The 25341-nt window shown below is 44.0% G+C and overlaps 1 protein-coding gene across 1 annotated transcript in view; it reads left to right on the top strand.

Moving 5' to 3' along the window:
* The first annotated feature begins 1008 nt into the window (after positions 1-1008).
* The window catches only part of TMPRSS9 (transmembrane serine protease 9), a 143657-nt gene continuing 119324 nt past the window's right edge, over positions 1009-25341 (top strand). The window contains exons 1-3 of the mRNA XM_069216322.1: positions 1009-1221; positions 19808-19977; positions 23521-23648. Of these exons, the coding sequence (XP_069072423.1) occupies positions 19833-19977; positions 23521-23648 (273 nt within the window). The 5' untranslated portion in view covers positions 1009-1221; positions 19808-19832. The remainder of the gene's footprint in view (positions 1222-19807; positions 19978-23520; positions 23649-25341) is intronic.

Below are 25341 nucleotides of genomic sequence, written 5' to 3'. Positions count from 1 at the left end.
TATTCCCTTTCTATATAATCACCTATCTATATATTTATTACTTTAGTCCTACAGTACAACAGAAAAAAAATCTCTCTCCGATGCACTTCTTTGTCTCACCTTGTACCTCTCTGTCTAGCATCTCTCCACTCTCTGACTCATCCCAAACCTCATTCTACTACTATGATCTCCAAACTAACCCTCCACAGACTCTTCCTTCCTCTCTCCCCCCTCCCCAGACCTCATGTATCCCTGCTTTGACTCATCCCTAACCTCATTCTACTACTATGATCTCCTTATTCCCTTTCTACAGACTCTTCCCTCCTCCATCTCTCCTTTACTCAACCCAAACCTCAATTTACTGCTGTGATCTCCCAAACAACCCTTTCTAGACTTTTCCCTCCTCAAAACCCCCCATTATTCTACTCAATCCAACTAACAAACTCCACATGTCCAGCGCTCAAATTAACCCCTATTTCCCTGTACTAATACTGTACTCATATTTCCCTCTACTAATCCACCACTAAACCTTTTGGGTTCTGGAGTAGCATGCTACTCGCCAAAAAGCGCTTTGATGCCTCATCAGGGGTAGTAAGCGCTACATAAATATAATGACAATTACAGGATAACCTCACCTCAATGGTCTTCATGCACGACACGGCATCACTTCCCACACAGGTTCAACAAAAATCTACACTCTTTTATCCACACACCCTACACTGTAGCACAGGCTTCAGCGCCCCACACAGCGTTAGAAAGCACTATAAAATGTTGCAATACAATGCAGAGAAATGTTTAGATATGCTTCCATAACAAAACGCCTCTGGGCGCTATGTTCCAGCGCCAGGATAAAGGCCGCGCAAGGCTTGACGCAGTCAAATATTAAACCCTCCTTCAGCTGGGAAATGTGTATGGGTGTTTTATTCTAAACAAAAAATGTGCTTTGGGCTGTAATCGGAGACGACGCAAGCGACCTTTTCTGGTGTCTCCACTCGCCATTGGCTGCCCCTTTAAGGCCGAGAGCAGGTTACCACCCCAGGCGCACCTCCCGCGCCCCGGTACAAAAAGGGCCTCAGATATCAGGCTGACAGTGAGTGTGGGGCCGGTGGGGGGAGACAACACTGCCGGACCAGCGAGGAGGGTAGACAGGAAAGAACGAGGGATCCTGAGAGCTGCACCCCAGAGCCCGGCACCCCTCATCACTCGAGGATCACCCAGCGGGCAGAAGCGACCAGGGAGCAGGTAAGGCGCTATCCCTCAACACTCTCTTCTCGGTAGCCTCCATCCTGTGCTCGGTGCAAGGATCATTCCCCCCGCTCATTTATAGGACCAACCCTGTAGGGGCAGGTTGGAGGGATGGTGGTCCCAGCAGCCTTTGTTAGTGCCCCTCTGTGCCCACGGAGGGTTGTGCCCATTGACTGTTTGTGCTCACGGAGAGTTTGTGCACAGTGCACACTGCGTGTTTGCGCCCAGTGCCCGTGTGGATCGGCGGTGCCTAGCACCCCAGGGTGTATCAGTTCCCCCTTAATGTATCAACACCTAGCCCCCGCCTGTGTCAGGGCCCTCCTGCGCCCTCATCAGTATGTCAGTGTCCCTCAGAACCCCCCTCAGCGCCCCGCGCGTGCCGTTGTCCCTCAGTGCCCCCTCTCTGTGTTCAGTATCCTTCAGCGCCCCCCATTGTGAATCAGTACCCCCGGAGCCCCCCTCTGCGTGTCAATATCTATGCACCTCTCGCACAGCCTGCACCCCGGCCTCTTCATCATTTGCTTCAGACGCCCCTCTCCGGGTCCAGCACGTCTCTGGGTCCATATGCACTTCTCCCTGAGTCAGTATCCGTCAGCCCCCCACCCCCTCAGTATCTTTGTGAACCCCCTTGTCAGTCTGTTTCCCTCTGCATCACTCGGTGGAGATCTCTGTTCACCCCGCAGCGCCCCTGTCCGTCCTCCTATGCCACCCTGTACCGGTCTGTATTCCACACCCCAGCCGGCATCTTTGTGCACTCCCCTGGAGTTTGTAAACCTCGTGGCCTCTGTCAGTGTCCCCGTGCACTCCTGGTGGCCTCTGTCAGTGTCCCCGTGCACTCCTGGTGGCCTCTCTTTCAGTGTCCCCGTGCACTCCTGGTGGCCTCTCTTTCAGTGTCCCCGTGCACTCCTGGTGGCCTCTGTCAGCGTCCCCGTGCACTCCTGGTGGCCTCTCTGTCAGTGTCCCCGTGCCCCCGTGCACTCCTCGTGGCCTCTCTTTCAGTGTCCCCGTGCACGCCTCATGGCCTCTCTGTCAGTGTCCCTATTCCCTCTTCCTGACCTTTCTGTCGGTGTCTCTATGCACTCCTGGTGGACCACGTCAGTGTCCTATGCACTCCCCATGGCCGCTCTGCCAGTCCTATGCACTTCCTATGCACTCCTCTTGGCCTCTCTGTCATTGTCCCCGTGCACTTCTGGTGGCCTCTCTGTCGGTGTCCCTATGCACTCCTCGTGGCCTCTCTGTCAGTGTCCCTATGCACCTCTCGGAGTCTGTAACCCTCATGAACCTGTATGCCCAGTATTCCTGGTCTATAATCCTCAGATCCACTTGGTGGGAGCTAGGGGTACCCCAATATCCTGGGACTGTGGGATGCAGGTCTCTCAGCTCGGGGTGCATCTGTGGTCCAGCCTCCTCATCTATGGGTGTACCTTTTTAATAAAACGCTTTGAAGGGCGTGTTCAGTGAATCTGCACTCTCACCGGCGAGCATTAAAACATGTATCCATATGGAATGTGATGCACTGTTTTTAAGAATACAGCTCATTAAAATGTGAAAAGTTTCCAGAAAGTAGGGACTGTTTAACAGGATTTATAATCGATAAACATGACAAGGAATACATTCAGGATACATGCACTATTAGCAGGTCACAGAGTTCTCATACATGATTTTCCCCCACTTTAAACACAATCCACCATTTTCTACACAATTTGCCTTAAAATGCGCAAGTGAGCTAAAGTGCTGTGCGCTTAGCGAACTGGCCACCTTTCAGCAGAATTCGGCCAATGAAGGAACTCCTCCATTTGAAGAGGGGACAATTTCGCCCACATGGTGTGAACATGCCCAAGTGATGGGCTCTAAGATAACCTTATCTTCGGCAGCAAAACATGTAGTTAGGTGCAGTTCAAAGAGAGAGGAAATGACGATTCACCCTTAACTGTCCAAGCGCATGTTTCATCCTCACCAGTTTATGTTGGCATCCCGCACTGTCCACGAAGCTGCACTTGTTTCAAGAGAGCACCGCGGGCTTAAAAATACCACACACGCTGCTTGTGTTCTAGATAGTCCATCCCTTCACCTCTGCTTCCCAATGAGAAGAGGGGCTTCTGGAAATCCACAGCGCCGTGGCCAATTAGTAAGCCACACCCTTTGTTCTAAGAAGGGTGCAGATGTAAAGTTGTCTTCTATTGGACGCAAAATGGTGCACCTTTTTACAATATGTCTCCACTTTAGGGGGCATGAGGGCAGAGTTCATAAAAGTGTTCCTGCGCATCGAAAGCAAGGCCAGGCTATTAATCACTGCTGAATAATATTAAGAAAAATCAGATTATTTCCTAAAAATGTGTTGGTTTAGGACCTATGTCCTTTTTGTGTTAGATTGTAAAAATAGCAATAAAGTAATTGAACCTGTTACTTAATCTGCCTTTAATTGTACAATATGCTGCGGAATTACCCTCACCCTACTGCATAATTTACTCAGCCATACCATATAATATGATCCATTTTGATTTGCTTTCAGTGGCGCTATTTTTAAACGTACATTTTTGGAGATGGGGTCTGGCAGCAGAGAATCAGTTTTTCAAAAACCTATAGCTCACAGAAGGCAGAAGGATGGGGTGGTTAGGCTGTAAGGGCATGTGCTGATGGTTTCTTTAATCACTTTATATTAAACTTGTATAAGTTATGGGGACAAGGGGTGTTCAGTCTTGGTTCATTAGAGCTGGATTTATGCTAGATATTCAGAATAATCCCTCAATATGTAAATTAGTTCTGTTTTGGACCACTGAACTCAAATGCACCATTTGTGGGTTTCCAGAAAATTTGGATGACATCCACACCCGTGTGTGTGACAACCCTGGTATGTGCTCTCGTGCAGGCACAACACTCACAGGCCATCGGTGACCGATGCTTCTGTGCGCTACATCTATTGCAGGTTTCTGAATTGCCATCAGCATATTAAATGCCACGTTTTGCGTCAACTGGGAAAAGGTTTAAATGGGAGTCCAGTGCGCCTCGGAGACACACCTAATTCCCACGCACTTTAAGTTTTCAGGGATGTACTTCGGAGGTGGGAGTGTGTCCAAGTGCAGAGAAACCCCTTCTAACAGCACAGTATTGGGATTAATGAGACGGAATTACCGAGAGTGTGTGTAAAGATGAGATATATAAAAGAAAGTGAGAACGAGTGAGTGAAAGCGTCGGGTTAATGTCTCGTGCAAGAGCCAGAACTGCTGTATACATGCAAAATTAAAAAATTAAAGAAACGAAATTGAACTTTTAACACTCAAAATCCTAGTTAAGGTGTCCATCAGAAAACTAGCAGGGAGGGTGGGGGGCAGGCATGCAACTCAAGGGCTAAGCGCATTGTGACACGAAGCTCCGCGTTGACACTTGGTGGGATTCTAAGCACCTCACTCTGTTGATCCGAGTTATGTTCTGTCAGGTGTGGGACCCCTGGGAGGTTACCCTGAACTCTCAGAGGGAGCTCGTTCAATATCCCCGACATCAGTGGCGTGATGTTGCACTTTATGAGGTATGTGAGGGATAGCTCTGCTGTGCGAGGCTTGAAAGTTGAAATCTATGTATCCGGATAGAATGCGCTGCTGTACTTAGGTTGTGTTACCAGAGAGGCGGTGCTGCTGTCTAAATCCTGTATCATCTTTTAACCTGCAAAATCCGCGCATTTCTGTGCCAAAGGGATGATCATTCTGCTGTGCGGGGGCCAAACCGCTAAGGCTTGTAAATCCTGATGCATAAGTCTGTCTGTGAGCCAACACTGTGTAACCCGAGCGGGGGCTCTGACGTGTGAGCGTGAGTGTGTAACTTATGTGGCATCTGAGGGACAGTTCTGTAGTCCGATGCCTTAGCACTGGCAATAGCATCTCCACTCTGCAGGACGGCAGTGCCCAGGTACTATCCATGGAACACACATTTGAAGCAATGCAAAGTAGAACAAGTGCTATTTGTGCTACTTTTTCATTAATTTCAGGCGAAAACAAATTTTGGATGGAAAGTAAATAGTTTATCAAGACTTTGCACTAGTTTGCATCACTTTAGGTGACCGAATCGGCCCAAATCCTTGATATATTTGCATCGATGTGCTGCATGGACTGTTCATTCTTCGAGATACCTGCTCGCTGCGGGCCGCGACGCGGTAAATCCTCCTCGCCTGTCACTATGGACATCCACACAAAGAGGATGGTTGGGCCCATCCCCTGCGGACACGTCCTTAAAAGGGCACATTCTGCGCAGCCCCCTTTGTCTCTTTCTACACAAACCCGGCCAGCCTCCCTCTTCCAAGCTGGCCGACTGATCCGGCGATAAGCCGCCCATTCCCTAGCAACGGGGGTTACCTTGAATGGGCACGGCCTGCAGAATGGCACCTCGGCGCTTCTCATGGTTACCTGTATGTAAAGTGGTTAAACTTAGCAGCAAACTCCTGCAACCTCTTTGGGTCCCGGTGGAGAGGCCCAACAAACACCGTTCCCACCTTTGCGGGACTCCATGTATCACGATGGGTTCCTCACCATGCGAGGCAACTAAAAGGGCAACCTGGGATTCTGTATTTTGTGGAACAGTCCCTGTTATTCACCATCTGCCCAAGCAAATTTCATATATTTTAGTATGTCCGGTTTTCCAGAGAGGACTGAGTGGACAGGGAGGGATTCGGCTTTTCATGTGCTCCAGTGTACAGCTAGCAGCCTTTAGCAATTAAAGACACAGATGACACTTTGGCCCATATTTATACTTTTTTTTAGTGCCACGTTTGCGTAATTTTTTGACGCAAAAGTGGCGCTAACTTTCAAAATCCAATTGTATTTTGTAAGTTTGAGCCGTTTTTGCGTCAAAAAAGTATAAATACGGGCCTTTGTGTCAAAGTTGCATTTAATTACCCTCCGTGTCTTTTGTTTGGTGGTGCTATTAAGTAATTCGGTGCTACTCAGTCGATATAAGATTATAGTCCTACTTCTGTGTTTGTGGATTGTTCTGGTATTTGGGCCCATATTTATGGGGTTTTGGCGGAGAGCGGCGCAGCAAGTAGCCTTACGCACTGCCCTGCGTCAAAGGCAAAGAGCAGGGAAGCGCTGTGTCTATGGCATACGGGGCATTCCTGTCCTTTCCCCCTGCACTGGCATCGTTTGGCAGCCCAGTGCCAACGCAGGCACCCTTTCAATGTGGTGCGAGGGTGCCTGCGGTGTAGCCAGGATTGTTTTTGTGCAGGAAGGGGCACATTCCTGCACAAAAACAACCCTGCGAGGCATTTTTTGCAGAATGCAGCACACATAGAAATGAGGAGAAATAAACGTATTTCTCCTCATTGTGCCTCCTGTGGGGAGGCGTAAGGTTTTGGCACATCCCAAGGTTTACAAGCTCTTGTAAATCGGGAGATGCGTCAAAGTCCGTGAGTGTTGCACAGGAACACACACCGCAATGCCCATGGAACCTTGTGCAGAGTAAGGCAGTTCAGCGATTTCAATGACTTGCCTTACTCCATATCTATGAGGCCATTCAAAGCCACACAAAGTGGCTTTGTGTGGCCTCATAGATATGATTTCAAGGTTTGTGCCACAACTGCATCACAAAAAGTGACGCAACTGTGATGCAAGGGGCTCATTATTTTGCCCCTTAGTTTTCAAAGTCTGATCACCCTAGGCTCGAGCAGTGAACCCATCACTATCAACCTTGAGATCTGTTTTATACAATCCAGTCACCAAACCTGCAGTTCAGCTCTGATCCAAATGGAGTGTGCACTATTGAAGGGAAATTTAGTTGAGGTCATTCTTGGAGTATATTTTATCACACCATATACCTGTTGTCCTGACTGATATTCATGGGTATGGATAAACACAGCTTGAACCTACATCAAGCTCTCTCTGTCACATTTTGGGTCTGGTTGACTCTATAAAACATACTATTAAATACATAGAAATAGTAGCAAGATACTCATAAGCAGGGCCACTGGAATTATGCGATTGTGCGGCTACAGCAATTTTTACATAATTGTAGATTAGTCGCTTTTGCCACATAACCCTTCACCTGTCGCATAATTTGCAGATTTTAACAAAAAAAGTTGTTTCTAGCTCAAATGGTTCAAAAGTTTCTACAAATGCAGTGACACATGTTGCTGAGCACTGAAAGGCCCTTTACAAACCTGAACTTGTCTCCTTTTTGTTGCTTAGTGTGATATTTGGGTATTAACCTGGTACTAATGAGGTGCAACCAATGCCCAGACAGGGTTACTAAGTCTAAAAATTATGAAATTATGAAGTGGTACTGCTAAAAAATGTGCTGCATTATGCCGCATCATTTGCCTTTTCTTGCCGCATAATTCCAGTGGCCCTGCTCATAAAGTACAATTCTATGTTGCGGCTGTCAAAGCTGGTCATATTCTGTCTTAATTTAGATAGGATATCTGACACAGGACTTTGGAAGCCATCTTATGACTGTACATTATCCAAAGCAGCCTGCATTTGACATACTGCGTTCACTATTGTGCACCACATATGGAACAGGACATCAGAAAGGTTCGGAGGCCTGCTGAAGCACGTAGATGCACAGAGAGCATAAACATAGCAGTCTGTGCTACACAGCCAGTCAATACTGCTAGTTAGTAACCCTTGTTCCATAAATGGAGCCAAAGCACTTGGTAGTGGTCAGCATCTAGCTTTACTTAGTGGCGCGAAGGTTGATGATGTCAGTACACGATAACCGCACCTCGGTGGTTATCATGCACGACATGGAAACGCTTCCAACATACGATCAAAACACAGACAATATATCTCCAGCCAAAAACTCTACATGGTGCAGCATGCTACACATGTAAACAAGCACTTCAGCACCCTACATAGGGGCAGTAAGCGCTATAATAGTCCTGCAATGCAATACCTTGCGGTCAGCATGAAGAACTTTGTATGACCTGAGTAGCACCCATTTGCACATAGTTTAACTGCGACCTAGGGGCTGTGCAGAATGGCAGTAAATGCATACACTGTGCAAAAGCAGAGAGTAATGTCAGTAAACACACCAGAAAATACGTGCGTATGACACAAAACAAATAACATATGATATTGACATACAGACCAAAGAAGGCAAAGTATGCAGATAAAAACAATCTACCTAATGAAATATTAGGGAAAAATGCAGAATATTAATACTTGGCGGCGGCCACCGCAAATCTCAAGGGAAGGGGCGGGCGGGGGGAGAGACGGGGAAGGGGGGGAAATAACATTTTTAAAAAATGTACCTGTTCCCTTCGCTGCCTGCTGCGTTGCGCCTCTGCTCTTTTTCTGTTGTCCCAGCATTCACTGGGACACCAGCACACACTCCCTGGTGCTGCTCTCATGCTAAACCTAGTGTGAAAGCAGAGCCGGGATTGGTTTGAGTGGCTTGTTCTGCCGCTCAGACACTATGTGGGAGTCTGTGGAGTTTCTCCTGCCCGTCTGTGTAGCACAGCCGGGTTGGAGAAACCTAGGTGTGCATGTGTGTTTGGCCGGCCTGAGATGGCCGGCCAAACACACTCCCCCCAGCACCGCCCCTCCCTGCACCTGCTGATGGCTGAGCCAGCAGCTGACAGATAAAATGATAATGAAATATTGTTTTATCTTTCAGCTCCTTGCTTAGCCAGGGGGGGCGACGCTCCTTCGCCATTGAGAACGAGCTGCCCCTGCTTACAGTTGTAGTTCATTTGAGGTCACTGGCTAGTTGAAAGTCACACCTGTCTTGGTGTTAGCGGACATTTTAATTCATTCTTGAAAGTGACACAAGATTAGATTTTCTTAATAGCTGGAGGAATGAGTTCCAGACCTTGTTTGTGCTTCCTTGGACATATTGCTTTCAGAGTTTTTTTTCCTCTTTAAAAGCTAAGCTTCCTAGTAGAAGGTGTCTGCACTTCACAGAAAGAGTGGTCAGTCTACGATGATCAATTTGCTGGCAGGATAGTTGGAGGTTCTAGTATGGAGCGTTTGTAAGTGCTGAAAGCAAGTTAAAAATGCCTTGTGCTTCTGTTCGAAGCCTTTGGCATGATCACAAGAGGGGTGATGTGATACCATTTCCTCGCCAAAGTGGCCAGCCCGGGCAGAAGGTGTGATATGATCCTACTTTCTCTCCCAGTGGCCTTCTGGCTGGAACACCAAGAACAGCCAATATCAGTAAAACGTATGAGTTACTTGTTCGAAGAACTCTTCTGCAATGAGGAGTTTCATTCTTCAAAGGAGTGTCAGTTGGGATTGGCTAATGAACTGTTTCTTTGTGTTTTTTTTAATAGTGTTTGTTTATTTGCTGGCCAATGGGTTCCCTTACTCTCTCTGCAGGAAAACCATGTATTTTTATATTTGATGTTAGCTGAGAGCCTTCTATTTTACTGAAACGTTATAAACTATGCATATATGGGCTTTTAGTGTGCCCTCGTCATCCATTGGTCTGATGTTCTGTCATTAACATTTTCTTTTACCCACTACGGCATACAGCACATGAAATAGGTCAGCCTTCTTCACCCATTGGCTAACTTCACTGTGAGTGACAGCATTCTGCTCTTTCTCAAAGACATCCACACACATAGTTCCATTCAGTGCTAGGGACTACTATGGCAACTTGTGCTTTTTGAGGCATAAATAGCATTTAGCTTAATTTTTTTTTTGTGTTGGTGAGGGCCTGGCAGCTCATCCAGCCAAAGCATTTTAAAATTCCTGGCAAGATAAACACTGATAATGCTAAAAGGCTGGCAGCTAACACCAGATATGTTGGCTTTGCTAACAATTTTTTTTTTATCTCTTAAGCCCCCCCTTCAGTCACCTAACACCCTCTTGTTTTTCACTCCTCTGACAGATGCATTCAATTTCTAGTTAAATTAATCTTCCAAGAATAATACCTCACCTTTTGTCTCTCTGGTGTGTGCTATGTATTGATGGGTTACATGTAACAATACATAATTAATCTTCTTATCCCCATGCATCCCAACACTACTTGCGCTCCCCATGCCAACAAACCTCTCATCCCCTTTGCGGTCTGATGACATGATCTCCCTGTCAGGGACCCTTTAAGATCTCCCCATCACCTTGAAGTAGCCTCTTGGAATGTTTTGCAAATGGCTGCAATTAACCTAATCTCCCACCCATTGGCCAGTCTTCCAACCAGGGTGGGCTTTAGCACTGGTGGCACCGGGTTCTACAATTGTTTCTGGTGCCTCCCCCCATTCATCTCCTTCTCCACAAATTCCCCCACTACCACCCTCCAACAGTGCCCCTAATCTCTCCACAGACCCTCTGTCACACGGGTTTAATTTGTTTTGTAGCAATGCTCAGACCAGTGTGGGGTGTCAGAGCACTTTACGTCACACACATATTTTATAGAGACAATGAATCAGGCATGCGTAGATCGGTCTTTAGGAAAAGTCACATAAGGCAATGAGGCTTACAAGGTGTAGGAATCGCATGTCCTCTATAATAGTTGGCAGTATATTTTAAGGTTGTTGGGTTTGGAGAAGCACAAACTCAGGATTTAAAATGTTCCACAGTAGTTGGGGTTGGCTTTGCTTAGAAGAATGTAACATTCTAACCTGTACCATGCAGTTTGCATGCAGCTCTTTGATGACAGTTCATAGGTCACTGTGCTATATTACGATTGTAACTTATGAACTGCGAGTAACAAGGAACCCTGACAAAGGCAGTAACTCACTGAGCTATCCACATAAAATACAGTTCTGTGATCTGCATGGGGCACGTTCTTTGCAGCAGGCACATTAACCCTCTGTGTTACTTTGTGATCAGTCAAAACTGCCAGCAGACAAAACTCTGACCTGTCTCTCTAGGAGGAACAATAATCGCCAGAGTTATCTTCACATGTTTTGTATCCCTATTCACAAAGCCAATATACACAGCAAAGCTCAGCAAAAGGGTAATTTGCAAAGATGAAATTAGCATGTACATCTTTGCATTGGAAAATAGTTCTAGAAAACCTAATCTAAAAAGGAAAATTCTCCAAATATTTCTCAGATGAGTTGGGTTTGATGATGAGTAAGACTCTTTTTCAGTAAAATATCTCCAAATGAGGAGAAAATCTTTTCATGGGTGAAACTAAACTGAATAACTTTGCAAACAGTGATTATCTGGAACTTTGCAATGCTTCTTTAGTTTAAAAAAAAAAAAGTAAACCCAATGGACCCAGCTCTCAAACCAGGAGTGGTAGAACAAACTCAAGGGTCCTCATTGCAGGTTCAGGGCTAAATTCTGATCCCTACGCAAATGCCAATCATTATACCCCTCTCGCTATCACTGCTTTCTCATGAGAGATTCTTGCAGTGGAAAATGTCAATACAAAAGGCAAAACATGTTAATTCTGTGTGTTATAAACCGATTCCACATGTTCTGCCTCGTTTAAAAGTTAAAAACTCAGAAAAAGGTAATATTTACCACTTGTGGTTAATACCTCATCATCGAGTAATGGTATTTACCACATCTGGTAAATACCTCACCTTTTTCACCAAACTTGTAAGGAGCATTATAACCTATAATCCACTATTTTAAGGTCTGGTAAGATTAGTGACTCAGATTTCAGACTGTCTAAATGCACAGAGGTTTCTGATCTTCTGCTACGAAATTTCCATTCACAAATTGCGCACTGTCATTTGTGAATGGATGGAAACGAATTTTGCAAATTGACCTACTTACCAATTGATCAGTTCACAAAATTCTGAATCAAAGTGGATCTGACCTGCCTCATTAATATTCATGAGGTAGGTAGCAAAATGCGACTCGCTACGACTGGATTCCATCACGTGTATGGTGGACAGATGAGAAAAGGCATTTCCTCATCTGCATAGGCCACACCCCCATGCGTTGCGGGAAAGCATCCCAAGTGATCATTCAGGCATGGAATGTGTGCGGTGCCATCAATATTACAGTAAAGGGGCGCACAGACATCTGCAGCCTTTTCTGTAATACCAAAGTACCCCTGGAAGCAAACATGGCTGATACCCCTTCTGCTCCCCAGGGAATTTTGGGTAATATGGGGACCACAGTGCGCTAACCATATGATTCACTTTTGTGCCACACACAACGGATGAATTCCTGTAGCAATCACATGTTCTACCATCATTTGCTCAAATGGATCAAAAGTAATGACAATTTCTACAGACATGAAACAATGCTGTGTAAGAAGGGTAACTGACCACCAGCTGCTGACAGCCACAATAAGCCTTTTAATATGCCAGTTACCCAGATAGTTTAAACATCCCCATTTAATGGATTGCAAAAGGCTGTTTTTCTGCAACAGGAAACAAAAACTTTAAATACTTAAATATAACTCTAATCGGATGCTTAAAACGATTCCTTTGTTTTGTTTTCTTTGATTTCACTAGTAAAGTACATTCATGTTCACCAGAGGCACTGTTCTCAAAGCTGCAGTTATTTCAACAGGGCTCTCAGACATTAGAGGAATCACGAATATGTTGCATCTCTTGTTAAGGTTCCATGTTTGGAATCCCAGAGTAAGACACTTTCTCATCAGAGCTGCTTTCAACTGAATGAGGTGTTGCACAAACCCTGCTGCATACTGTAATTAACCTTGTAGCATAGGATGGTACTCGACTGTTGCATAATTCCTGTGGCCATAAAGATATACAATAGACTTGGTATTTTAGTAAGAGGTAAAAAAGTTGATCCCACTATCCTAGCAGAGCAGAGGCCACTCTTGATTTCGCTTATCCATAATTCAAAGTAAATTCGATTTGGGAGTAAATGTATCTCAGTGGGTTGTCGTGTTTGCTGCAGAAAACTTTATCTAACCTGCTGGCCGCAGGTTAAGATGTCAGTGGTCGTGGATCACCCTTTCATGCTTTAGAGGCTGATAAATAAACACTGTTAGTTATCAGGGAAATCTATAACTGGTGATTTTCACAGCACAGGTGCAAGTCCACTACTAGCTTAAGTGGTTCAATGGCGCTTCTTTTCTTGACCAGTGGAGGATGAAACGCTGAGTCATCCCCACCAGCATTTGAAAAAGTGAATCTGCAGGGTATAGACATCTCTGCAGTAGGACCTCAACCCATTGACCCGCCTTGCCGAGTTATTTAATCAGAGCCATGAGAGTTAATCAGGTTGTTTAATAAGGAAGATTCTGGAATGCAATCCAGTGGGCCTTCTGGCACTGACCTCAAGCGTTAGTGCCGGCCTGTGACGTCATACCTTAAACAGCTGCTTCAGCGTAAGCGACTGGTTCATCGTCCACTGCCCCCAGGCGTACCTCATAGGGCCACCTTCCCGGAACACAAGCTGGCGAGAGAATGGCCCCTTTGTGCATGTGGGTCATAGGTGCCTTGTTGTGCCAAAGACATCCGAGGGAGCCTGGAATAATTACACTCCCCTAAGCTCGGTCCTCGCCCTTCATAAAAGGCAGGTATCGAATGCCCGGATGGTTTCCATAAAGAGAAACCATTTTGAGTGATCTCATCAACAAACAGGCAGAGAAAGGCAAGTTTATGACAGGTGTGCGCTCCCTGGCACAGTCCCCCGTGAGCCGGCACTGTTGACAAGGCGGAGAAGGCGGCCATTGTGAATATTGTTTCGGACTGCAGACAGGAGGCCCAGTGTGTGCTGGGGAGAATGGTAGTCTATGCAAGGTCCTAGTCCTTCTTTTGTGTTGTGTGCTGGGGAGAATGGTAGTCTATGCAAGGTCCTAGTCCTTCTTTTGTGTTGTGTGCTGGGGAGAATGGTAGTCTATGCAAGGTCCTAGTCCTTCTTTTGTGTTACCTTATCCTGCTTTGTGTTCTTTTTGATTTAATAGTGAAATGACTTGAGTTCCTGGCACTGGGTGGAGGCGGGGGAGGGCGGCTGGGGTTTAGGTCAGAACTGGCATCTCTTAGTGGTAGGTTTGGTCCAGTGTTTGACATGAAAATATATAAGGTTCCAATCTACTGTCAATGAGTGCTTTAAGGAACTCTATAGGAAGTGCTAGATTCCTGGTTGAGCCTTGGTGGTGTGGTCAGAGAGTTTTGGAGATGGGTGGGTGGCCGGTAGGGCTCCCACTTTACCCATGTGCATGGATAGTTTGGAATTAGTTGCTCTCTCCGTTGCCTCCGCCCAGTGCACGTAATCTGTAATTATGCCAAAACTGTGGAAAATTACGCGTTATTACTAGTAATTATGCGACACACAAAACCCCATTTTGGATCCGGACACATTTTGTGCGTAAAATACAGCCGCAAACTGCAGCTGTCAAGTTTCGGTTTTGCACATTTTTGCAGCAAATGACATGAAACTACTCTACGTGGACAGACAGTAATTTTGGGAACTTGGAGTAACAAGCGTAATTCGAAAGTATTGAAATAATGCAAGACATACTGGCGTAATGGAAATTTCTCACAAACATAATGAAAATAAACATCTACTAATTAGTTTCTCAAAATGTGAACACGGCATGGCGTTTTCTCAAAAGAATTATGGAATTGGACTTTGGGTCAGTCCCATGGAATAAGGGTATAGGAATACTTGTACAGTGATAAGCGCTCATCTGATGCACAACTGTTCAGAAAACTAAACCAGGGCAGAAACTAAACAGAAGGTAAAGTACAATGGATGAAATTGAGCATTGGATTTATTTTCTTCCAGGAAAATCAAAATTTAATGAGCAAGAGCGATAAGGTGGGATCGTTGGCAAATGCAAGCAAATTTCGATCAAGCGTGACTTTGACGTTGGCAGTCAGTCCTAGATCCAGTAAAACTTGGCCTGGGTGCCAAATGGATGCACAATTTTGAGTGGCCGAGGCTGGAGTATTTCACCGCCAGAAGGGTAATGGAACTGGATCCTCCACTCTAGTCCTGGCCCTGGCATCGAGAAGACCTCTAAAAGGTGCGTTAACCCTCAGAGACTCGTTGCTCGCGCCAAGAAGATGTTAGTTAGATGATCCAGGTCAATGCGGCTGCTTGGCCAACCTTGACCCTTCGGCTCCACTTTCTTTATTGCACTGGCTGGGTAAAGAGCGAATGCAGTTTAGAGGCGGGAACAGCATCGAGTGATAAGGGGGCCTTAAAGGGGGATACAGAACACCCCCACAGCTACAGTTTTACCCGTGCCCACCTTGTTATGTATTCTCCCCTCTTCCATTCTTCAGAGAGCCTCACCTTCAACCAATAATGGCCAAAAAGACTCTGCAAGGCCTTTTTGTTGAGCAACTCTGCCCTGGTCACAATGCAACTTCTCGCACTTTGGTGTAAATTGCATATTTTTTTGTCAATGGTCAATTGGTGAAAATAACTTTTAGGCCGATTACATCTATTTTTTAAGTATAAGAACAATAGGTTATATATTTGACAACATTAAATGCTTTATTCCTGCTACCTAGGGTATTGCAGCAGAATATTTCTCTGTGTAGTGGGATAGAGACTGTAATTGTAGGATAATATTTACAGGATAAGTACATGTTGTAAGGCTTTCTCCAGACGAGAAATAAAGTCCTCTTTATATTTTATCTTTCTGTTTTTTTTGTTTCTTTCTGATGCTACTATGGGCAGAAGAAAATATAATGCACCAGAGTGTCGCCAGGAGGAATTTGGAAAATTCACTGTAGGTCAGGAACAAAGGGATTGTTTTTGGGCACCCGTGTTGGGGCATTCCAGTCCACACAGCGATGAAGGTAGCTCTCTGTGAGGGTGGACGGAGAGGGTCTCAATTTTACTACTGTGTAATTTAACATATGACTTACAACACAGACTCTATTTACATTGTTGTATTTGAATCAAACAGGATGTATTCTTGATTACATGAGACACATGCTGATCAATGTATTCATTATTCATTAGTGTGTATTGCCCTGAAAAGAGCATAGAGCATGTTTTTGTCACTGGCTCCAGTCATATATGTATGTTCATATATATTTTTCATTAAATAAAGAGCATTATCATCTCATGTATTAGAGACCATTTTGTTTATAGATACTTTAATATCTCAGGTCCCTCATGTTTCCATTGCAGCCGCCCCTAAAATTTACTACCAGCATGAACTGGTGCAGCCGAGCAGAAGTCCTGCCATGTATTCCACCAGGCATGAACATTTTTATTATTTTATAGGTTTCCATTAGGAACTGCTTGCCCGTGGAATCTTAGCAAATAAATATTTTATCAATGTTTAAAACAAATTGAGTCTCCTTTTTAAAAATAATTATTTCGTTTGAGAACCCACCAAACCCTGCAAATTATTAAAGGTGCAGACCAACTCGCTGCAAATATAGTATTCCAAAACACTTTCCAGATATATTTTCATCTGATTTGTGCCACCACAGGTCTAGGTTTTCTTCCCAACTGAGATAAATACACATATATGGCAATTTAATGTTAAAAATCTAGGTCTAGGTTTACCAACCTTTTATGTTGGTGCTCATGAGATGCTGATTGATAAATCTAACAGCAAAACCGATTAAACAGGACCGCAAGAGCAGTGTCAAATGTCTTGTTAAGAGTACAGTGGTAGTAACCATGCAAATACTCCTAGAATTCAAGAAAAGGGAGATATCAGGCCAGCCAACTTCAAAATGATTTTCACAGTTTGGTAGAACGGGAAGGGGTGGGACAATTGTGAAGGGGGCGGAACAGTTGTGAGGGGGCAGAGTAAAATGCGAGCCTGGGCTAATACCTGCTCCCGACCCCCCCTAAAATGAAAAAAAAAAGATTCTATGGCTGGCGCTGATGTGCATCAGAGGTGAAATCTTTGCTGTACGTTGCCCGTGAAGCTCCACCCCACGCTAGCCAGAAATCCACTCTTTGACGAGGTTTCCAGCACACTGCTGTTGCACTGTGTGGTATCTGTCCTTCTTGGGAAGACCGTGAGAAGATGACTGATAATGTGTGGGACAAGGTGGCACAGTGTAAGGAACCAGGCCTAAGATAGTCTGAACTAGCTTAGCAGATATTCATGGAATCCTAGCGCCAAATGAGTGTGGTGGAGTATTTTACAAAAGAGTGAGTATTGGATATGGCCCTTTTTGCAAGGTTATTCCCAAAACATTTTGCTTTCTTCCTCCAATTTTTTTCTGACCTGTTTTTGTTGGCTTTAGTACTTTGGGCACTTGACCACCACTGACCAATGCTAAAGTGCAAGTGCTCCCAGTGTAAACTGGTATTGGGGATTGGTTTCTCCATGACTGGCATATTTGATTTAGTAGTAGGTCCCTAGTAAAGTGCAATATGTGTGCCCAGGACCTGTAAATCAAATACTACTAGTGGGCCTGCAGCACTGATTGTGCCACCCACATGTGTAGCCCTGTTAATAGATCTGCAGTGCCTGTGTTCGCAGTTTTGAACTGCCAGTTCGACCCTGGTAGTGCATCTACTTGCCAGGCCTAAACCTTCCCTTTTACTACATGTAAGGCACCCCTAAGGTAGGCCCAAGGCAGCCCCATGGGCAGGGTGCACTGTATTTAAAAGGTAGGACTAGTGTGTTTTACATGTCCTGATACTGAAATACTGCTAAATTCGTTTTTCACTATTGTAAGGCCTGTCTCTCCCTGAGGGTAACATGTGGATTGCCTCGAAATATCTTTTAATTGTAATTTCCCATTGTGAGCAGATAGAGATTTGGAGTTTGTGGTCTCTGAACTCACAATTTTAAAATGCATCTTTTGGTGAAATTGGTTTTTAGATTGTAAGTTTGAAAATGCCACCTTTAGAAAGTGGGCATTTTCTTAAGTAACCATTCTGTGCCTCTGCTTGTCTGCTGGAATACATGTCTGGGCCAGGATGACAGTTGAATTGTTTGTGAATTCACTCTAGACAGTCACACAAAGGAAGCTGAGGTGAGCCCTGCATATCCTAATGGGTCTTCCTGGGCTAGAATGGTGAGAGGAGCTGACACTTGCACCTGAATAGAATTGTGCCTGTCCTTACACAAAGCGGTCTCCAACTCGTTCAAGTGTGTCTGGAGCCAGGGCAGGAAAGGCAGGGTCTTGTGTACTACAAAGTATTTCCTTCTGAAGTTTGCCTACTTTAAAGGCAGAAATGAGTATAAGTATTGGATCTCAGAGGCCACAAATGTAGAATCCCTCTGGACTGAGGGCATTCTGCCAGGAAAACTAGCTGGATGCTGTAGGAGAGATTGCCACTCTGCCCGTTTTTTTGCTGTGCTGTGCTGGCCTGCTGCTTCTATCCTGGAAGTGAAAGAACTGGATTTTGCTTTCTACATCCTGCTTCCAAAGGTCCTCCAACGGCTTGAACTGAGCTTGCCTCCTGATAAGTCTCAAGGACATAAAAGACTTCATCTGCCAGCACCTGGGCTCTCTTGCTGAGAGTCCTGACCCATCAAGTGGTACCAAATGCAGTTCCTGGGCCCATTGGAAGTGAATTATGGTGTAACCAAGAAGAAATGAGCACATTGCCTCCAGAGCAACTTCTGAACCAGTGCCGCTGGTCGACTCTGCACTGCTGCCTGCACCGAAGCTGTGGTCCCCACTGAGTGCATCGACCACGACCAACACCGCAGGCCCGATGCCACTGAAGTGCCTCTGAAATCCACCACAGCAGGAGTCCTGAGTCCCGTGTCCCCGACATCTGGGACACCCGACTCCGTTACAGCACCTATGACCCCATGGTGTGATCGTGGCACAGAGAAGTCAACGCCTCTCATCTAGGCCTGCTGGATTCATCGACCCTGCTGGATCGTAAGGAACCAACACCTCTCCATCGACTTTGTATCAACTCCCCTACAACTATAAGGAACCGACATGTCACCTCCCCGGTAGCAATAAGGAACCAATGCTGTCCTGGCTCCAGCGATGCCTCACCTCCCTGATTCCGTGCAACAGCTTTGTTTCATCGTTTTCAAAGGTACTGTACTTAGGGTCCGTGCAACACTGTAACTGGCATGCACTGTTGTGAGTGGTGCTGGACTATTAGAAATTACTTGGTAAGACGTCGTGACTGCCCCAGTTGGAGCCATTGTGTTTCTAAGCGCTATACTGAAGTTTAATCTTTGAAAATTTGTATCCTTGCTTGTGTATGTTGGATTTTTGTTGTTTTAGTCTTGTTTTACTCAGATAAATATTGGCTAGTTTTCTAAACTGGTGTTGAGTACCTTTGTTGTGTTTTCACTGTGTTATTGTGTGTTTGTGTGTACAAATACTTTACACATTGCCTCTGAGATAAGCCTGACTGCTTGTGCCAAGCTACCATGGGGGTGAGCAGGGGTTATCTTAGCTCTGTGACTCCCTTACCCTGACTAGAGTGATGGTCCCTACTTGGACAGGGCGCAAACCGCTGCAAACTAGAGACCCCATTTGTAACAACGAGCAATTTCAAATCCTTTATTAACGGAATCACTGACTATTTTGTGACCGGCACCTTAATGTCCTGATCGAGCCCATTTAGTTGTGAGATCTATAAACCATAATTCTGGCTGTAGTTGGTGGAGCTCCTTGTAGTCTTTTGAAACTGACCTGTGTATTGAAGCAGTCATTTGTGATACTCAGAACTAAAATAACAAACTAATTCTTTCTGCATGAAGATTCAACAAGTGAGTGACTTGTAGGAAAGCACTGTCCCTTTGGAAAAGAAGTAATACGTTGTTACTTTGAATGCTGCATGACTGTACAATCTTTTTCTCATTTTAGGCTCCCTGATAGGTATTTTGAAAGCATGGAACATAAGGATATTGGAAAAGAACCAGAGCTGGATATACGGAAGCCAAGATGTTCTTACTTGTCATGTTGTAAAGGGACTGGTTTTGCCCTGTTCATTGGTGGTGTCATTGTCATCTGTATCTTCCTTGGAATTCTCATAAGTAAGTTCACCAACACCCACTTAGCATGCATATTGTTGAGATGTTTAGAAATAACTTAGCTTATGGCCATTGTATGGCAACTCACCATTGAGAAATTAAGATAGCTGGGTTAAAATGGACCAGAAGGCTTGGAATCAACTCTATTTTCTTCCTTCCTCTCCCCAATGTGTCCCTCCAACTCTGTTACTATGCTTCATCATTTCCCACTTTATTCAATTCTGTGCTGATTGATGTCACCAAAAGACATTTTTATAGCTGTATGGGTCTCCCAAAGAACTGCCTGACAGGCGTGGCTTCTGTAGGATATCTGAGTACAATGAATAAATACATCATGCATGGTATTTTAAAATATTCTGTAGAAATTTGCTCTTTTTGACTTCTTTTTAAAAATGTGGAAGTACAGATTGCTTATCAAAGGATGTATTCTATTGTGAAGATTTTACTTTACTAGATGGTTGAAGATGTATAACAAATTCAATATTAAATTCACTAATTGATAAACTTAGAAATGATGAAGTCCATCACAGAAATGCATTTATGTATTCTGGAAAACACTGAGAGGGAAAATAGGATTTCTTTATTAAAACTTAGTAATTTAAGATCTGGGAGTTTTAATGCATTTATGTATTTATTTAATTCTTTTTATATTATAACAAAAACTTTGAAAGGTTTTCTTACAAATCTAAAGGAATCAGTAGATGTAGGAGGGTTGTGTAGATTTAATTGTTTAGGGCTTGTACAAAGTGGGAAGGTAGTTACTAAGGCACAAAGATAGCTCTGTCTCCCTCAAGGCATGAGGAGATTTGCCCCAAACTCTGCCAACGCTCAGTCACTGCATGCCACCATGCCAAGCTATATTTTGAAGGTTTAAAGGAACAAGTAGTTTGGCTTTGTTGAGTGCCCAGTAGGCTGTCTGTGGACATCCCAAGTACTGGACCATGCGCTTGTGGTTCTGAGCAACCTGCTGTGGGCTTCTGTGAATCGACGTGATTCTGCACAGCCTAAAGTAAGGTCAAAGGGTATAGTGAGGTCAGAGGGTGGCTAACCACTGTATATATGTGAAATATTTCCACAGCGGTCAAATGTGCCTATCACAGTTCTTTTTCCGTCACACTGCTAAGAACTGCATCTCATAACGTGATTACCGTAACACAGTAATGGAAACACTTCCCACATAGGATTAAAAGGAAGACAACATGCTTTCCAACCTTATATCCTACATGGTGTAGGCTGCTACCCATGTAGGCAGGTTGTTCAGCTCTCGACAAAGGGACAGAAAGCACTATATAAATGTTGCAATACTATACAATGCATAGTTGAGGTCTTTGAGTTCTATTTTATTAGTCAGTGGGAGCTTATCAATCACTTTTATGAGGTGGGTGTCATTTTGTTCTGCTTCATCAGGTATAGTCTTTGCTTTTGGTTAGTAGCCATTATGGAAGAACCCAGTAACTAAGCCTGCTATAGGTCAGTTGTGCTATGCCTAGTGGCGAGTTGTGAGTGATGAACAACCTAAGCTCTATTGTCTCCATGTCTAGCAATGGTGAAATGTATGTGTAGTATTGCTTGATATTTACTGGGTTTTCATAGAAGAACCATATTTTCTGAGAATGCTTTTTCCACTGAATATATATAAAGCGTAGTGTGGTTTTGCTAAAAGCTCAATTGATAAGGTTAGACTTCAGCGTTTAACCAATTCTACAGTCTGCTTAATAATTTGCTGTTTAATGTACATAAGAAACATTTCTCCGAAATTATCTAAATTAACCAGACTCCACACAACATCCTAACATTCATAAATCCACAAAATCACAGAACTATTATTCATTACTTTATCTGATGATTGAGCAGCAACAAAATAAGGATCATTGCTGTAGGCTCTATTGCTTTATATGGATTCCAGAGTTTTCACATTTTATATTTGGTTCTAAAACTTTGCTTTGTTGTGGTTGTAAAAGTTGGCATTAAAGGAAGATTGCATATGCACTGCTATGAAATAGGGTTCATTGGATCCTTTCTGGAGTGGAGGTTTGAAGACATTTCTCTGATCTGTGTTATGATGGAGTTCTGGTACTTTGTTTTTTTTAATCAAAAGAATGCTTGTACTCCCTAACATTTTCTTCTTGCATTAGTTTCAAGACTAGCAAAGCCCTGGCTAGCTGTGAGTGTTGCATTCATCATTGGAAAACGTGATCTTATTATTCTAGCTAAGCTGGTGCAAAAAAAAAAGATAATTTGTTTAAGTAAATTTACTGATGTACTTAGAAGGGTATGTGCGTGCTACAATATTATGGATAAAATAGCAAAGGGCAATCCTCAACGGACATCCATCACTGTGTTTATAACAGATGGCCCAGTGGTAAACATCTTTGAGTAAATCTCCTACAACTATGTAGTAGTTGTATTGATTAGGGGTGGGCAGAATGTTTCCTTCCGCCTCCAGAACTGGCAGGATTTAGTGACTCTGCAGAATTCCGCCCAAATTCCACGAATCGCCATGTCGTGGAATTTTTTTCCTGCAAGGCTTCAGAAATTCGCGCGGGAGCAAGATTTGGCGTGCCCTAGAACAATTTTCTAACTCTGCCAGTTGTGAGCACGGCAGCAAAATCAACTCAAATGGCTGCATGCTCTTGCTCACCACATGGTGTGCTTCACGTTGAACTTCCAGTGCTGCTCGCACTACTGGTGCAACCTGCAGCACTGCGTGGATAATTTACGTCTGTTGGCGTAACTCTGTTGAATCTCGCTGAGTTTTCATGTAACTCACTAAATTCTACAGAGTGAAATTCTGCGAGTTCTGTCCACACTTTGGCCCATATTCATACTTTTTTAGCGCCACATTTGCGTCATTTTTTTGACGCAAAAGCAGTGCACACTAGAATTATATTTTGTACGTTTGCGCCGCTTTTGCGTAAAAAAAAGACACAAATACGACACTAAAAAAGTATAAATATGGGCCATAGTATTGATAGGTGTTATGATAACAGGTAGGTTAATTGGCTTTACTTAAGGTTTACACTTGAATGAGTAATTCAGGTATGATGAGCTTTAATAATGATAATATATTGTGTTTTATATAGCATTAAATATCATACTTCTGCCATTTCATATCTCTTCAAACAAAACATGGCAATTTTCCTTCGGTTTGCCTGTTGAAATGCATCTGGGGAAGCATCTTTTAGCACAGTACTCATAATTTCAATATGTTGTGTAACAAGAGTTTCTGCAGGTATCTGGATTTAACACCCACCTGATAATGAGGTCTTTAGAAGTATAAAAGACAGGCTGATTTGTGGGGGATTCAGACTTAAGACTTCGATTACGCAGCATTTGTTAGTACTGGGCCTCCAACCCATTGAGCCATGCCCAGTAATTAATGCTTGTATTTTCCAACCTTAGGAACCATTCATGTTCCATTCTCAGCGTGGTCACCACGAGCCTGTTTTTCATGAGTTTGTTTGAGAATTTACCGATAACAATGAAGGGGAATGCATAAAAGGTTTCTACAGCTCACCTGATCACAGATTTTTTTTTTCTCCACAGCATATTTACATAAACAAGAACTAAGAGTGAATTACACCGTGGAACTCCGAGGCCTCCAGTACGACAGCAGTTTACAAACAGACACATCAGAATACTACCATACCCTGACGGCGACAGTGCAGAGGCTGGTAAGATCAAACAGTCTGAGTTCACAGCCTCTTCACTGTGTGAGTCAGGTGAAAGTTAGGAATATGCACCCAGTTATGTGTCAGAAGTGTGCATTGTTATTTGAAGGTGAAGTAGGCTGCTCAGATAAAATAAAGTAATGTGTATGAAAAACGAATGCTTGCAAAACATACTGTGAAGCTGACAGAGTATTGGCAGACAGTCTGTTGTCCGTAAGGGCAGCAGATACAGTCAACTCTCCCTCCTTGGCCGGACCACCAGCCGCCATATTTAGTGATCCCTTTTGGCCAGTGTTTAATTTGTAAATAAAAAGGTGCCGGTGCTCAAAGCCCTCCTCTTAAAAACGCGGCTGCTGTAATTAAATGTGCGAACACAGAATACTGAGGCAGAGTAATTCTGAAGCCATCTCGGGCCTCCTCAATCCATTTAAAGGCGCTCTGTCCCTTCAGCTCACTCTTGCAGCTTTTCGTTTTTCTCCGTCTTCCCAATAGTGTCTTTTGCTCGAAGTAAATGCTTCAGGCAGAAGAATAAGCGCCGGCCCTCAAAAATAAGTGCCGGTGCTCAGCACCGGTAACAACAAGCACAAATTAAGCACTACTTTTGGCCCTGCAGAAATCTCTGTGCCTGCAGAGGAGCTACTGACACTACGTCTAATCTGAAGGTGCTGTAAGCTTGCCTGAACCATGGCAGTTGCTTAGCAAACGTTTTTTGGTTTTCAAAAACAAACTGCCAAAGCAGAAGTTTGTTTTTGAAAAGCAAAAAACGAATGAACCTCAGAATTTTCTCCCAGGTTGTGGGTCATTTTTTTTTTTTTCAGTTTGGAACCACCAGGGTTTTCCTGATGGTCCATTACTGATCAAGAACATACATGGGACCATCCGCTGTAATTATGACAGGAACCTACCTGGACAGCCGCAACTCCGTGGGGCTGTCATTGTGGTGTTTCTTACGGCAGAGCCAGTGAGGGCACCACCATCGGAAACAACATGTCTGATTTACTCAAAATAGAGTGAGCAGACTGTCCCTTTGGCAGATAGATTTGCCACATTTGTGGTACAGTATCCTGTCTGCCAAACTCTAAATTATATCCCTTTTGGATGGCGATTTATTTGAATTTTAAATTATTTTTTATAATATCAGAATATTAGAATTTTGAAAGAACCGAGGGGGAAACTAAAACAAAATTAGAAAAAAGAATATCAGAATATCATTTATAAAATTTAAATAAAATGTTTTTATAAGTAGACCAGTGGTTAATTTGAGCCGGTGGATTCCGGTGCTCCGCACCAACACTCAATTGCCAACACCAGCATTTATGACAGTCTGCCACATGGTGGCACTGTTTGTTTTATTTAGAGATGAGCACAACAGTTGTTTATTAATTAAATATATATCAAAAATTAATAAAACCTGACACCCAAGCCATTCTTTTAGCTTTGGGGGCCTGGAATACTCGAAAGTGCCACACTTGTAAGGATGTGATGCAAGTAGGTGTGTTTTTTCTTTCACCCGAAGTGCTGGCTGGGGCAAAGAGCAGTGCAAACTGCAGTGACAGCCTGACGAGTGCCCTGGCACATATTTCTTTTACAAATTAGGCACTGAAGTAGACTGATTGACTTGATTTGGAACAAAGTGACAAGTGCCTTCTTTAATTCAAATACGATGATAAAGAGAGAGCACCTACATTTTAGCAGT

The sequence above is a fragment of the Pleurodeles waltl genome, chromosome 12 (assembly GCF_031143425.1).
Source record: "Pleurodeles waltl isolate 20211129_DDA chromosome 12, aPleWal1.hap1.20221129, whole genome shotgun sequence".
Taxonomy (NCBI): Eukaryota; Metazoa; Chordata; class Amphibia; order Caudata; family Salamandridae; genus Pleurodeles; species Pleurodeles waltl.
Note: the sequence above shows the minus strand (reverse complement) of the source record. Positions and strands in the feature narration are given on the sequence as shown.